The 16,275-nt window shown below is 46.8% G+C and overlaps 2 protein-coding genes across 3 annotated transcripts in view; both read left to right on the top strand.

The window, feature by feature from the left end:
- The first annotated feature begins 309 nt into the window (after positions 1–309).
- Positions 310–13,086, top strand: strip1 (striatin interacting protein 1). Of its 2 annotated transcripts, none has more exons than XM_036530969.1 (21): positions 310–441; positions 1,470–1,539; positions 1,899–1,973; positions 2,548–2,682; positions 2,915–3,035; positions 3,809–3,877; positions 4,446–4,552; positions 5,211–5,338; positions 5,858–6,040; positions 6,590–6,810; positions 7,133–7,198; positions 7,623–7,686; positions 7,803–7,874; positions 8,002–8,076; positions 8,907–9,004; positions 9,104–9,230; positions 9,425–9,525; positions 9,647–9,713; positions 9,960–10,064; positions 10,406–10,610; positions 10,746–13,086. In XM_036530969.1, exons 1-21 carry the CDS (start codon positions 334–336, stop codon positions 10,994–10,996), a joined length of 2,448 nt encoding a protein of 815 aa, XP_036386862.1. In that variant the 5' UTR covers positions 310–333; the 3' UTR covers positions 10,997–13,086. The 2 variants fall into 2 exon arrangements, with proteins under 2 accessions (XP_036386862.1, XP_036386863.1); XM_036530970.1 differs by having other exon boundaries at positions 10,749–13,085.
- A 1,360-nt stretch (positions 13,087–14,446) lies between these two features.
- LOC118778945 (tripartite motif-containing protein 16-like) overlaps positions 14,447–16,275 on the top strand; it is a 6,812-nt gene continuing 4,983 nt past the window's right edge. Inside the window, exons 1-4 of the mRNA XM_036530746.1 lie at positions 14,447–15,021; positions 15,319–15,414; positions 15,613–15,846; positions 16,103–16,184. Coding sequence (XP_036386639.1) covers positions 14,467–15,021; positions 15,319–15,414; positions 15,613–15,846; positions 16,103–16,184 — 967 coding nt within the window. The 5' untranslated portion in view covers positions 14,447–14,466. The remainder of the gene's footprint in view (positions 15,022–15,318; positions 15,415–15,612; positions 15,847–16,102; positions 16,185–16,275) is intronic.

The raw sequence follows: 16,275 nt of genomic DNA, 5'->3' as shown, positions 1-16,275 counted from the left end.
TATTCAGATAGGAAGGACACATATTCACTACTGTGAGCTTGTAACCGATCTCAAACTGAAGCGCTGTTCGTCTAAACAAAAACAAGAAGCAGCAGTTACAACCGCCATATTAGTATTATCGTCATTTTTAAATCCTCATTTAAAGAACTACCCAGGCTGTTCACTTCAAAAGACTAAGCCATATCAAACGCAATTGCGCATGCGCAAACACCTTTCTACGACGCATTCTTGTCCTCGAAAACTCGTGATATTTCACTACACCGAAGGCATGTGAAGAGAGAGGGAGAGATTCTCGCGAGAATTTATGAATGCCAATGTAGGTGTGATTCAAAGATGGACGTTGGTGGCGGAGGAGGGTTGATTATCAATAATAAACAGAGAGCAATGTTACCCACCAAAAGCAGAGGCGAATTCATCCGCAACCAGAGGAAAGACTCGGAGGTAGGAAGGCAATTGTACTTTGTATGATACCCGTTCACTTGGTAAAAACATCTTATAAAAAGTGATATTTCAACATTAGGTACTACTGTCTGTTGGCTAGGTAGCCAGCTAGTTCACTAGGTGGCTAGTTTTTTCTGTGCTGTTGTACTAAGTTAGGCTTGAGAACTAACTTACATTGGTGGTTAAGTAATTAACGTTATCACACTAACTAGTCGTCATTGACCTAACAAGCTGCCTAAGTACTGAATGCATTCGTTTGATGTTTACCAGCTACGTTGTAACTAGCTAGCTATCTTACATTCGTTGTATTTTGTGTAATAGCTTGCTATAGAAACACTTACCATTACAGTTTACAATTACGCTAAAGCCAGCTAGCCAGACTGTTACTGAGTCTAGCAGCAGCTAGCTACTGCTAGCTAACTGGCTACTGTAGATGATTTTGGATCGCAGAGTAGAGTCAGAAGATTGACATCACAGCTGAACGACAGCGGGTGTGAAGTGGGTTACTCGGCGTTAGCCAGGTGGCTAGCTCGCTGTCGCTAGCCACCCCACCCCACCCCAGTTTTTCCATTTGGCTATTCACCGTTAATCGATAACTAGTCGTAGAATAAATTGTCTATTTTTGTCACTGTACATGTAGCAGTTGTGTCGAAGTAATGTTGTTTTGGGTAAGATAGCTAGCTAACGTAGCCACTTGGCTAACGTTAGCTCTTCAGCCAAAGATAGACCTTGCAGTAGATAATTGTTAACTGTTCTATGTACTATTGCAACTCCACCTTGTTTGACCTCCATTTACTAAATCTTCTGGAGGATGCCTCTTATGTCCCACGATTATTGGCATTATATGAGAAATCCCTGGTTAGAAGGGCAAAGTCTAAAATCTACCGAGGGTGGTAGCTAAAGACATCCCGCAGCGAAATACGACGCAACTGAATTGTGTCTCTCAGCGTCACCTCACAGAGTTCAGTATTTGCAAATGCACAGGTCTCCGACCCCGATGTGAACAAGTCTTTTCTGTTGTGTCCCAGGGGTTCTCAGAATCTCCCGACCTGGAGTTTGAATATGCAGACACAGACAAATGGGCTGCTGAGCTCTCAGGTGAGAATCCGCTTCCAAATACACTGTTGCTAAGTTACGTATTATTTCCGGATTTATAATTGAGTAAACTGCTAAGAGCTGCAGCAGGTCTCAGTAAGGTCCTACATGAGATTAGGGAGGCTTGTCAAACTGATTGTCAGAGGTTGGAAAGAAAAATCTTATGATTGTTGCTCTTTATTTCTGTTTGGTTGTCCATACTCTTATTTGAAGCTCTGCCCATAATGTCCATGATAGCCTACACGCAAGGGACCACCCATGGCAATTATTATAAATTGGAAGTTTAAAATAGATGCCCTCTCTATGTTTTGCAGTGCAAGTTGTCTGTAGTTGCTAAATGATACCTCACATTTCCTTCTCAGAGCTGTACAGTTACACGGAGGGACCAGAGTTTCTTCTCAACAGAAAGTGCTTTGCTGAAGACTTCAGAACTCATGGTATGCACTTGAATGAACACCCCTTTCTTGCTTGCGTTGTCTAGGGATCCTCTTTGTCTTATGGGTAATTGGCATTGACACACGGACAGTGTAGTTGTGAGTTGGGTTCCTTAATCCTCGATCAAGTAAGGTTTTGCATACGAAACTGAAAAGTTTTTAACTGTAATCATGTTTCTCATGTTATTCAAAACTAGTATATACGCAGTAAGTTGATATATATTGTAAGCTGTTTCATATTCTGCCTGCATTAAATTTTGAGTTTTGACAAAGATAGCGGTCTGTAGTAGACATGAGAGCATGTGTGTAAACGGGTGTTGTTGTCAAATGATGGTCCTGAGAGAGAAAAGCTGTCACATCTACATGGATGTCACAGTTAGTTTAAGAAGCATTTGTTTTGTCTTTGCTGAGTATTGGGTCATTATTTCTTTTTATTGCCGTATGTCCTGTGTTCAGTGGTTTGATGAAAGCTCAGAGCCAGTGATAGATGTCTTTGGACATTGTCGGGACGTTGAATGGGCGTTGTACGTACGCTCTGACAGGCCACGCTCTGTTCTTGGCTTGTGCTCTGTTCCAGTGACGGATAAGAAGTGGGCGGAGCTGGATGCCGCACAGCACCGGGCTCACGCCATGAGGTTGCTGGACGGGCTGGAGGTGACGGCGCGGGAGAAGAGGCTGAAGGTGGCCCGGGCCATCCTCTACATGGCACAGGGTACGGCAGGGGAGGCCGAGTGCGTGTGGGACCTCCCTGCGCGCAGAACCGTACCGCTCAACACTGCCACGTTACACTGATGGCCTTAGAAAAACCGAGGATGAAGTGTTAAAATTCTGCCTTTCTTCTCATTAAATTAGAATTATGCATTAATATGCGGTCTCTGTCATTGGAAGTAGAATTCCACAGACAGTAAGGTTAATGTTATTATCATTTGAACTTTAAATTACAGGCACCTTTGGGGAGTGTAGCTCGGAGGCTGAGGTGCAGCACTGGATGAGGTACAACATCTTCCTGCTGCTGGAGGTGGGAACCTTTTCGGCCCTGGTGGAGCTGCTCAACATGGAGATCGAGTAAGAAGGGGCACGGTCAAATTAACACTGGGTGTGGCTGTATGAGGGTCATTTGGAGCTGCCTCACACAGTGCTAAATTTGGGGCCAGTGTCGTCGTGCTTGTATTTACAAGGATTAGGTCTTTGCAGAACCTGTGAAGATTCACTGATCCCATTGGTTTCTAGGTTAACAGTGGGTATCTATGGCGAGAGTCAACCATCCAGATAATGTAAAGGTGGAGTGTGCACAGAATTGAAGGGATATAGCTTTGTGCGTATGTTGTCTGTCTTAATGCTGATGGGTATGTCCGGTGTCCATGCCAAACATGGATTTAACGGCCAGGCAGTCAAGAAAGAGAATCAATATCTCGGGGAGCATTTTTTTTTCCCCCACAGTTTAATTGAGATGCTGATGTCTCATGCCCAGCCATCTGGCTGAAGGCCTGCTGTCAACTGGCTGAGATGAAAGGCAGTGATGTGTTTCCTGGGCGGGTTGCCATTTGCAAGGCGTCAGTGTCTGCAAGTAGATTCACAAGTGTGCAGTGTTAATCTGATGAAGGTGTTCGCTTTAGTTTTAGCGCTCAGCTTGGTTCGATGAAAAGCAGCAATGGTGATTAGCTCTGGCAGATCCAGTGATGCGGTTATGGGATCTAATCAAGAGCGGATGTGGACCCAGTGTCTGGAGTTAATTCTGTCTCTAACCAGACATCGCAGTGTTTACTGTGTGCCTCCACAGATCGTTATAATGAGCCTGCCTCAGTCTCTCTCTCTCTCTCTCTCTCTTCCTCCCATAGCAACAGTGCTGCCTGCAGCAGTGCGGTCAGAAAGCCAGCCATCTCCCTGGCTGACAGCACAGACCTCAGGTGAGAGCAGCGGGAGACACTGAAGAATCCCCACGCTGTCATTCAGCATCGCAAGGAAAAGATCTGTGACAGCACTCCCTGCATAATTCAGCCAGGCCCAGATCCAGTGCTCAGTGTCCATTGATTTAGCGTAGCTGCCACTTTGTGGATGTTTGAAGGGCCAAGATTGCGTTGTCCTTGACCCATTTCATCCTCAGCCCTGATGGCTGGTTCCTCAGGGGCTTGAATCCTCCGTCAGGCTGCCATTTGTTTTAAGTAATGACAGTAAATCCACTTGTCCTAAGCTCACCTTCCATTTAAAGTTTAGCTCTCCTTGCTGTTTAATTGAATACCATAGTTTTTTGCCAGCTATATCATTTCCATTTACGCAGCTAGATATTTTACTGAAACAATTCAGATTAAGCACACTGCCAAAGGCAGCTATGTGCTGTCTGTGTACAGGCTGTGCAAGTGCTCAACCTCCTTGAGTTGCATTATCTCTCTTCCACTTGGCTAGAATGTAGTTGGTTGGTCTGCTGAGCATGCCCAGTTGTGGCGGTGTATGACCTGTTGTTCTGTGCTGGGACAGGGTGCTGCTCAACATCATGTACCTCATGGTGGAGACCATCCAGCAGGAGGACCCGGCTGACACGCCAGAGTGGAGGGCCGCACGAGAGACCTTCAAGACTGAGCTAGGTACGTGGGGAGGAGCCGGGGGGGTGTGGGCTGTGAGCATCTGCTGGGCTGCACTGGAGCAGGAGTCATGAGTGTGTTAAATGCAAAGAGTGTGAATATCTTCAATGGGAAGAGTAGTGGCTTTGTACGTCTTTGGACTGCTGGTGTGAGAAAACTTGGCTGAAGGCAATCTAAAGGGTAGACCTTGTTTTTCTAATGTAGTTATTCCACTCTCTGAAAAGGACCAAGGCACTCTCCTCTTTCCATTACTAGTTTTTATGTAATTATATAGGTGATTAAAAGCAGGCCAGACCAGCATGTTTTGGTTTTATAGGATGCTCCTCAGGGTGTTACTTGACACAGGAGCCATATTCAAACACCTTCTTATCAGTTATACCAGCTCTAACAAGAAGCATGAACGGATGAAATGGAATTGCATGAAAACAGATATGATGTATGTGTGAGTGTGTATGTGTGTGCCAGATTGCATTGTGTACTTCAGCTCCGATGTTTGCGCGTCTGTTGTTCAGGCTGTTTGTGTGTTTTTTGGGTGTTATGCAGACCATTCATTCACCACTGTTAAAGCTGTGTGTGTGTGTGTGTGTGTGTGTGTGCGTGTGTGTGTGTGTGTGTGTGTGTGTGTGTGTGTGTGTGTGTGTGTGTGTGTGTGCTCCCTCAGGGTCTCCTCTGTACAACAACGAGCCCATCTCCGTCATGCTCTTCGGCATGGTGACCAAGTTCTGCAGCGGTCACGCCCCCCACTTCCCCATGAAGAAGGTCCTGCTGCTGCTCTGGAAGAGCATTCTGGTGAGAGGAGGGGGATCACTGCTCATCACTGCTCATTAGTGTGGGTGACACATAAGAATAACAGTGGCAGATGCATGATGTCATTTGTACATTCAGACTCTTTGCATAATCTGTGAAAGAAGCTGCAATATGTTGTATTTTGCCCAGAAGTTACCTTTTTAAAGAAAAGAATGAGATTTCATTGATAACTAAACTGTACCTACATGTTGGGAAGGAACAATAATCAGGCTTTCATGGAGCCATGAGCTGTGCTAGATGTGTTTGTAGTATAATATAGTGGTATGTGGTATAATGTGCTATGTTTGTTAGTTTAACTAATGTAAGATATGTCAGACTTAACCTCATCAGAGGATACATCCCGTCTGCCTGTAATACCTGAACCTAGACCTCATTGGGGTTCAGTAGCTCAGGCTGAGAGTTAGCGCAGCGGTGCGTGCGCTGTGCACAGCGGTGCGTGCGCTGTGCACAGCGCCGCAGATTTTTTATTTTACAACGTGCCTCCCCCCTTCTGCCTGTCAGTTCACGCTGGGCGGGTTCGAGCAGCTCCAGAACATCAAGGTGCGGAAGCGGGAGGAGCTGGGCCTGCCCCCCCTGCCGGAGGACAGCATCAGGGTGATCCGCAGCATGAGGGCGGCCTCGCCTCCGGCCTCCGCCTCCGACCTCATTGAGCAGCAGCAGAAACGGGCCCGCCGCGAGCACAAGGTAAACGCCCACCCTGGAGCTCCGGGGGCAGTGTGGAACCGAATATGTCGTCCTCTCTGGCCGTCATTCGCAAGGCCGCTGTAGTACATGAGTTCAGAATTTACATGGAAATGCATGTTATTTTGGGTTCTTTCTATGAAATAGAACAAAGATCTAATCTGATTAATTGATGTTGGTGGTAGCAAGGTAATGGGGAGTTCACTTCAAAGTTTTGTTATAGAAATTGGGTTACAGAGTACTCAGATGTGCTATTTTAGCTGCTCTTTACACAAAACCTGTATTTAATATAATATTTTAAAAATGTAGTCAGTGGTTAAGCCCATGAACATTCATAGCAAGAGAGAGAATCCACATGTCTGAAAACTACCGTAAGCAGTTTTCAGTTGTTAGGGTATGCAGGTTCACAGTAAAGCTTGTTCTGTTGCATGCTGCTAATGTTTAGGTGCTGCAACAGAGAGACCGTACCCCCGCTCACAGCATTAAATGCACTCAGAAGATCAGGGTGTGACGCTATGTTTTTACTCGATTTCCCCCATCCCCCTTCCTCAGGCCCTGATCAAACAGGACAACCTGGATGCCTTCAACGAGAAGGACCCCTACAAAACCGACGACCCCCGCGAGGATGAGGACGACAATGACGACAATGACAACAGCCTGGAGGCTGAGACCTTCCCCCTGGAGCGGGACGAGGTCATGCCCCCGCCCATCCCGCACCCCCCCTCGGAGAGGGTGTCCTTCCCCAAGGGCCTGCCATGGGCCCCCAAAGTCAGGTGCGAGGCTGGAAAATGCCCACATGCAGGCTAAAGAGTCTCATAGTAATGCTACTCAGCCTTCATCAGTCATGGTGTTCATTTAAATATTAACTCACCTGTATGCTGTTTGGCCCTATTGGCCCTGTATTAATCTAGTCAATCGGACTCATTATAATCTTACAAATGTGAAGAGTAAGTAACTGCAAGTTAAGCAGTTTGCTGGGTTTTTTTGCTGTAGTATAACTTGCTTTAATCAAATAAACATATTCTTGTAAAGTAGTAGTCCTACCGTAATAAACAGGACTATTTGTGGTCTTTTTTTAATTTAATTTTCTTGCAGAGAGAAGGACATAGAAAATTTCCTTGAATCCAGCAGAAGCAAGTTTATCGGTTATACGCTTGGAAAGTAAGTTTCCTTGTATGGCTTGATTGTTTCGTGTGATTAGAGTAACTGATAAAAGATTTATCTCTGGATTTACAGCCAAAATACCTGCAGTCACTCCCCTGATGGGCTAAAGGTCTCCTCCCTGTACATGCAGTGCAAATATATTGTACAGTACAGTCTGGGTAAAATGTTCTCCTGACATTTGAAAATAGGTGACCCATGACTTCAAGTTGGCATTATTATAGAAGAATGTGTATGTGTTCAACTGGGAATGAGCTGAACAATCACAAGACAGCCCTGTGAAGATCTGAGAGTTAGCGTTTTGTATTATTGATTTATATGCTGCAGGGTTGATTGTATGTACAATGCACACCTATGTCTTGGGATTGTTGGTTCTATTTGTAGAGCAATGGTCTAGATTTAACAGTCTGTTCCTGTACTGCAGTGACACAGATACGGTTGTGGGCCTGCCCAGACCAATCCATGAAAGCATCAAAACCCTGAAACAGGTACTGAACAACATGGATGTGTTTTGTGTGCTTCCTCTGACCTCAGTCTCGATTGCACGGCTGCCACATATTACATGTTGTTGCAATAAACTGAGACTGTATTCCTGTCATTTTAGCACAAGTACGTGTCCATAGCAGAAATTCAGATCGCTAAGGAGGAGGAGTACCAGAAGACTCCACTGTCTGGGGTGAGTGGAATAAAATCCATGCCTAATCCAAAGGCGTCAGTCAAACAGTGAAATGTGTGTGGTTTCCAGGTCTCCTTCATGTGTATAAGCGTCGGTCATCAGTTTGTGTGCGTGTGTGTGTTAACAGGGGGAAGAGGAAGTGGAGATGTGTGCCACAGAGCTGCTGTACCAGGGTATCCTTCCCAGCCTGCCTCAGTACATGGTGAGTCAGGGCCCCCTGCTCTTACAGCAGTAACTCTGCTGAACCAGATTAAACCACACATCCCAGCCCTGGTTGTAAAAGTCTGACCTTTCTTAAATCCAAAATTGAGTGTAATCTGAGGACATTGCAGAAGATATGAAACTTAGGCGACTGAGTGCTCTGACCAAGCTGCTACCTGCTTTAGAGGTTAAGGACTATGATTCATTTATGGAATAGACACAGTGATTCACTATACAACCATTAGAGTGTTCATTTGTTTTTGTTTTTTTTAATCAGTGTTCAGTTGCTTATTAGTTATCCAATAAAGGAAGAAGAGTCCAGTTTTATTCTTTGTCGTTAGTGTTCATGAAGGAGAGCCTGAGAACAGATAATTCATCTGTATTTTTAATTTTTCTTCGTGAAACTGACTGAATGCAAATCTTTTTGCAGTGAGTCATTATTTATCAAGAAGAACTGGAGTTTGATTACATTATTATCATTTAGGAGACGCTCTTATCCGGAGCAACTTACATAGGTTACAATATTTACATGTTACTCATTTATACAGCTGGATATTTACTGTGGCACTTGTGGGTGAAGTGCCTTGCCCATGGGTACAGCGGCAGTGCCCCAGCAGGGAATCAAACCAGCAACCTTCTGTATACCAGCCCTTCTCCTTTACCACTATGCTGCACTGCTGCCCCAGTACCATTTAAAGCTGGAGGAGAATGAAAAGCAGTGTTTGAATAATCGATCCTTACAGTCATGGAATGTTAGGGTATTAGATTCCTCTACATGAGTGTCCCTGTACCTTTTCCAAACGTCAGACTCTCTCTCCTTCTTTGCTCCAGATTGCTCTGTTGAAGATCCTGCTGGCTGCTGCCCCGACCTCTAAGGCCAAGACGGACTCCATAAACATCCTGGCGGACGTCCTGCCCGAGGAGATGCCGTAAGTCTCCCGCCGCCACTCCGGACGTGCCGCGCGCCGGAAGGTTCCGACACACTGAGGCGCCGCAGTGCAAACTGATCTCCGGCCCTGTCTCCCCAGGACCACTGTGCTGCAGAGCATGAAGCTGGGGGTGGACGTGAACCGCCACAAGGAGATCATCGTCAAGGCCATCTCCGCCATCCTGCTGCTGCTACTCAAGCATTTCAAACTCAACCATGTCTACCAGGTACTGCCAATCTCACCATCGCACGTACCCTCTCAGGTCAGCCACACCCACTTGACCCGAGACAGTGACCTGATCTCACCCTCACAGTCACCAAATTTCAGTGAAGATCGGCAGGGGAAAAAGTATCTACTACTCTTCCCATCTTCAAAATGGCTGCCATCACTTACATTTGTTTTTGGGTACCTCTCCCCCAGTTTGAGTACATGGCTCAGCACTTGGTCTTCGCCAACTGTATCCCATTGATTCTCAAGTTCTTCAACCAAAACATCATGTCCTACATCACAGCCAAGAACAGGTAGGTTTACGTGCCCCACCCGCACAGCATCTGGCACCTCATCAGCCGTAAAGAGCGTGTGCTTTTTGGTCAGGGGAGTGGTTTGAACTGATAAGTGGTACATCTGTCTGTCTCCCTTCAGCATCTCTGTGCTGGACTTCCCTTACTGTGTGGTGCATGAGCTGCCCGAACTCACTGCTGAGAGCCTGGTAAGATACAGAGACAGGCAGTGCACTAGTTTTTTGCTAGAGTTGTCCAAGGACTTAAAAGCTAGTTTTTGTATCATGGTTGAGCTTCTTTGTAGGAATTTTGTACTTTGAGGAACTGCCTTTCTAAAGTCATAAACCAGTGCTGTGTGTGGAAAGAAACGGTCTGTAAAGTCAGTTCAGGAATAATACTTTCAACAGCACCCATCGTGCAATACCACCATTTTTGTTTTTCTGTGCGTTACACAGGAGGCTGGTGACAACAACCAGTTCTGCTGGAGGAACCTTTTCTCTTGCATCAACCTGTTGAGGATCCTCAACAAGCTGACCAAGTGGAAGCACTCCAGGACCATGGTGAGAGGTCACACTGCGTCAGGCATCATTAACCCCATTGTAGCACACATTGAATTTTATCACCATAGACCTTATGGTTGGCTCAGATAAGTCACATGAAAGGTATACCCATTTTGGGGTTTACTTACTACCTCTTTCCAACAATATACTCCTCTCTCAGGATTTAGGTCTTTTTTTAGTATTTTTTTAGTAGTTTAGTTTTAGTTATTTTTTTTAGTAGTTTTTTAGTATTGAGGAAGTGCTATCAAGACCAGTATCCATGGGTTACAATTTTAAGCCATCTCAGTTCATGATGTATTGAAGGAGTTGAGACGATTTAGTCTGTTCGTGTCTCTTCTCAGATGCTGGTGGTTTTCAAGTCAGCTCCCATCCTGAAGAGGGCGCTGAAAGTCAAGCAGGCCATGATGCAGCTCTACGTACTGAAGCTGCTAAAGGTGCAGACCAAGTACCTGGGCCGGCAGTGGAGGAAGAGCAACATGAAGACCATGTCGGCCATCTACCAGAAGGTGCGGCATCGCCTCAATGACGACTGGGCCTACGGCAACGGTGAGTCACCGAGCAGCAGTCGCCAACCTGTCAGAGTCACAGTCACCACCTTTACTCCATCACCCAGCCCTGCAGGGGTTGGATGGTGTTCCCGGTGAGACGTCCCGAACAGTAACGCTCCCTGTTCCCTGGCAGCAGACCTGGATGCTCGGCCCTGGGACTTCCAGGCGGAGGAGTGCGCCCTGCGGGCCAACATCGAGCGCTTCAACAGCCGCCGCTACGACAAGAGCCAGAGCAACCCGGACTTCGTGCCCGTGGACAACTGCCTGCAGAGCGTCCTGGGCCAGCGCGTGGAGCTGCCCGAGGACTTCCAGATGAACTACGACCTCTGGCTGGAACGCGAGGTCTTCTCCAAGCCCATCTCCTGGGAGGAGCTGCTGCAGTGAGCGGGGGAGGAGGAGGAGGAGGCGGGCGGGCCCAGGCTAACCCGCGGGCTCCGCCCGCCTCTTCTCCCGCCCGCCTGTGGGCCAGCCCCCCAGCAGTCGCATCTCCACTCGCGGGCTCACCGTCAGCGATCGGCGGACCCGGGCCCACCCTGTACCGCTTCATCTTCCATCCGTGAGCCAGGGCCGCACCCACCGAGCCGCATCCACACAGCATTACACTCATCCGTCTGTGAACCACGTCTCGGCATCGTCCGCGCAGCTCTGTCCTCTTCTGTAAAAAACTAGTCCCCACCCTGCTACCGCACACTTTCACCAGGACCAGACCCCCCCCCCCCCACCATTTCTACCTCTCCTCTCCCTTTGGACCTCGAACTGCTTCATTCCCCATGGACCGGTGCTCCGAACGGTGGCTGTCACAGTAAGCCCAAACCCATGACCCTGCACTCTCCTGTCACCCTCTCTCTGTCTGGACCACAGCTGAACTGACACTACAGTCCTCTGCACCCTCCTCCTCAAGGGACCACTTAGAATCCAGTGTTGTCTGTGCCTGTGTGTACATTTATCCCAGTTGGTATCCTTTGTTTTGGTGACCAGGTCATGGTGCTTCTTTCCGCTAGAAGCACGCTCCGTTCCCCTTTCCTCCTGAGTGCTGCTGCGTTGGTGTGAAGCCACTCAGCCTTAGAGTGATGGAACAGGGACCATTGGCCCCCTGTGACCCAGCAGACCTGGCCGTCCCGTGTGATTTCAGCGCTGTTCTCCCACAAAACCTGACCATACGCAGTCCATGAATTCAGATACAAACATGGTGGTTCAACCACCGGGGACCATTACTAGTCTTAACACATTTGACTTGAGTGAAAATCAGCCTTTGCTCCGGCAGTAGCTGCTGACTGCAGAACCGCAGCGGGGCCGCTCAATCTGATCACAGGAGGAAAACTTCCTCCTTAATGTTTGTTAATGTGAAACCCCTCTACTAAATTAGGTAGTTTGATATCTAAAATTAAAGAAAAAAAAAAAACTTTGTCGTCTAGGACCATGTTAAGAGAAATATTGGAGAAACCGCCTTTACTAATTTAGGTTGCTGAGAATTGTTTGTAGACGATTTATGGAATTTTATGACTATGGCAATGATGGCACAGTTTTGCGGAGTAGACAGATCCACATAGGCTCAGTTGGCCAGGTGTATGTGAAAAATTCATTGCGGTCCAGGTGATCGACACTGGGGAAGCACACTAGGTGGAGATTTTAACTCTACATCAGGGGGTCTCAAACTCAATTTTACCGGGAGCAAATGTCAAACATTACATTCTCTGGCAGGGTCAGTGACATCATGGCAGTAGGAGAGAGAAATAACTGTCACAGATGTGAGGTGACAGAGATGATATTGATTTAGACGTTGCGGTGACATTGATTTAACTTGATTTGCAAACTATTGCAAAGTAGCCTACTTTAGGACTTAGTTAACCATATGAAGCTGTTAAATATACGGTTTTATTAATACAACAGTTACCCGGCCCCGTGATGTAACATTTTGTTAAATTGATGTATTTTATGATTTGATCTTTTACTTTGTAATGTGACTTTGCAACACTGAGTGAACATGTAGGACAGGACCACAGCAGGCTAATTGACATAATGGCAGAGTAACACCTTCTGATGCGGTCATAGCTCTGTAGTGGAGAACTGCAGATGCAGTCAGGGACTGTATCAGGATCAGTGACACATTCACAGTGCTGAGATCAGATGTCGATCGGTAATGACTATCGGAAGAACAAAGTGGACCGGACACATTTTAGTTCTTGCCACGACTGAGTGGCCTGCTAGAGTCTGCGAATAGCTCCTGGGGCTGGGTTTGGAGACCCCTTGACGAGTTTAGGGGGTGATGTTGCCCATCTGAAAGGATGCTACAGAGTGGTCTTGTTTTTTTAGCTTTCATTTTTTCACTACTGTGTAGGGTCTTCTATTTATGCTTTCAGAGAGAGGCCCTTCTTACAGTACATCTCTGACCTGCTTCGGGAAAAAAAAACATGCTGTTTGAGTAAGAGTGTAAAAAAAACAAGTGTCTTATTTATCATGGCTTACGTCAGTCTATTTTTCATTGTTTCACCTCTTTATATATAAACACCTTATTAAATAAATGTTTTTTTCTCTTGAACGTGTCTGTGTTAGTATTTACTTGCACATTGTGATCCAGCTCTCTTTCTGTGAAGGAGGACCATGTACAACGTGATAGTGTGTAATGTCATACAAATCAAGCATCAAGCTGTGGTGATCAGAGGGGAAAAAAGGAAATTACGACACAAAAAGCAAAAATGATAACCTAACACCGGTTGGTAGCTGAAATTGATGGGAAAAAACTGCAGTTATCTTTCCTGTGGTGTGGCGCAGACCCCCAGACACCGTCTTACCTCAATCTGCCAATCATTTGGACTTCCTGTGAAAAAAAATGCATTGAAGCCTTTAGCTTCCTGAACCATCAGGGTGACTTGGAGAAACACCAAGGGTGTAAGTTCAGGAAAATCGAATAATCACCAGAAATGAAAGCTCAAGGGAATGTCAGAAATGATATGTAGCGTAAGTACACTTAACATCAGTGTAGTGCTGAAACTACAATGCCATAACCAATCTTCGGTGTGCTGGTATACACAGCTCAGGAACACTTGAGGCTGAGAGACTTGAGGTAAAACTGCTACTGTCAGTAGGGGCCCCTGACAATTAACAAGTGCTACTGCATGACTGTGGAATAAGGGAGGAATGAGGTGACTACACCTTTGTCCCACTGTTCTTCCCTTGCAGCCTGAGGAGAATGGACTGAGGACGGAGAGAGGTAGGGCTCAGTGTACACTCTCAGGGGTATGTGACTGTGTGACTCGTGTGCAGTTATACAAGTCTGACTCAAATACTCATACACAGCAATCCATATGTTGCATATTTATTCCACTGAAGCTTTCAAGTAACCAGTAAATATCGTACAAACCAAAGACTTTTAAGGGGTGGGGTGGACACCTCCCCAAGAAGGCGTATGTAAACCCTGGGTTCTCCGGGGACTCTCTGAGGAGAATACTGGTGGAGTGTCAGGGTGAGCCTGTGTGTAATTGTTGATGTTCACTTTGAAATGGTATCTGAATGAAAGTTCAACGGGATGTGGTTTTATGTTTGCGCAAACTGTCTCTGCAGAAGTGATCAGTGAAGGTATTCTAAAAGTCGTTAATATAATCTGAAGCTGAAATAAAATCAGGAGTAAAATAAAGCAAAAAGCTTCATTCCCAAGCTTTATAACGACTCCTGTCTGTTCTGGCATTTTGGCTTTGTCCCAGCACCACTCCTCACGTACCTCCCATAAAACAGGAAGCGTCAGTTTCCTCACACCCACTTTCGGCGAAACAGAAACGAAACTTACCTGCCGCTCGCAGTTCAAATAAAAACAAAAGTGCCCGCCAGTTTCTTGCCAGTTTCTCGAAGTCAGCAAAATGGCACAGTCCACCATCTCAGTGGACCAGGATGAGTACAGCTGTCCGATCTGCCTGGATGTACTGAAGGATCCAGTGACCATTCTCTGTGGGCATAGTTACTGCATGAGCTGTATTAAGAATTGCTGGGACAAGAACGATCCTGTCGGAGACTACAGCTGCCCCCAGTGCCAACGGACCTTCCGCCCCAGACCCCCGCTGTTCAAGAACGTCATGCTGGCGGATATGATCGACAAGATGAAACGGACAGGACCCGGGATCGTGGCGTGTGATGTTTGCCCCGGGGCCGCTCAGAGAGCTGCCAAATCCTGCCTGGCGTGTGTGGCGTCCTACTGCGAGACCCACCTCCGCCCACACCACGAATCCCCCGCTCTGCAGAAGCACAAGCTGATCGACGCCACAGGGAAGCTGCAGGAGATGGTTTGCCCTCTGCACGGGAAGCTGCTGGAGGTGTACTGCCGCACTGACCGGCGCTGCGTCTGCCTGCTCTGTGTGATGGACGAGCACAAGCATCACGACACCGTCTCCGCCGTGACGGAGTGGACCGAGAAGCAGGTTAGTCTCGCAGCCTGTTTGAAAGTGAGAACAAACTGGTCATACGTGCATGACTCATGCTGAAACTGGATGGTTGTGCTGACTAACACACATCCATCCAGCTAAACGTACTCTTCAGGAAACTGCTCATATCTAGCTTCAGGATAGTATGAAAGAGGTAATTCCAGCGTGTTATGATTACATATACACTTAACAGCAGTTAGTCATTCTAGTTGTTAATTATTCACTGAAATTGATTTTGAACATGTCCATACAATGATGTGAAAAAGCTCTAAAGCAAAATGTATTTGTCTCCAGAAAGAGGTGGCTGCAGAGCAAAGGATATCTCAGCAGAAGATCCAGCAAAGAGAGAAGGAACTGCAGAATGTGAGACAAGCAGTGGAATCACTTTCAGTAGGTACCACACAGAGGAGGAGGAAACAGCTAGCACCGCTGAAAGCTATATCACAGGCCTATTAGGGCTCTCTTTCTTCTGCTGTCAAGTGGTTTTCCACTAGGCTTTGCTTTAGAGACCAGGCTGTTTGGCTCTTGGCTGGTCATGGTATGATGTGACAGTACATCACACCTTTCTTTCTGTGTGCCCTCTGACAGCGTACAGCACAGACAGCAGTGGGCGACAGCGAAAAGGCCTTTAGCGATCTAGTCTGCCTTTTTAAGAGACGGTGCTCCAAGGTGAAAGAGCTTATTAGAGATCAGGAGAGGGCTGTCACCTGTTGGGCTGGAGGCCTCCTGGAGGGACTGGAGCAGGAGATAACTGACCTGAGGATGAGAGATGCTGAGCTGGAGCGACTGTCACACACAGAGGATCACATCCACTTTCTCCAGGTGACAGGGCAGGCCCTTTACTAATACGATATATCTGCAATATAAGAAGGCAACTGCCTCTTGCATAGATCTCTCCCCCAGAGTAATTGCAAGCCTCTCACCAATACACACTGGAGCCCTTTTTCTGTATTCTTAAGCATTCATGCCTGTATTTCTGGCTTTCATTCTGTCTCTCAAGTGTTGGCAGCCTCCCTGTGCCCGTCCTGGATCTAGCGATCCTCCATGCGTTAACGTGGGTCCGCACCTCTCCTTTGAGTCTGTGAGCAGAGCCGTCTCCGAGCTGAAGAAGCGGGTGGAGAAAGTGTGCGAAGAGGAGTTCATCAGGATCTTAAAAGAAGGTTAGAAAAGATAGACAGATAGATAGATAGATAGATAGATAGAGTAGATAGAGTTCTTTATTTATCCCAAAGGAGAAATTCCAGTGTTACA

The sequence above is a fragment of the Megalops cyprinoides genome, chromosome 6, assembly GCF_013368585.1.
Source record: "Megalops cyprinoides isolate fMegCyp1 chromosome 6, fMegCyp1.pri, whole genome shotgun sequence".
Classification (NCBI taxonomy): Eukaryota; Metazoa; Chordata; class Actinopteri; order Elopiformes; family Megalopidae; genus Megalops; species Megalops cyprinoides.
This window is presented reverse-complemented; position numbering and strand designations above follow the sequence as displayed.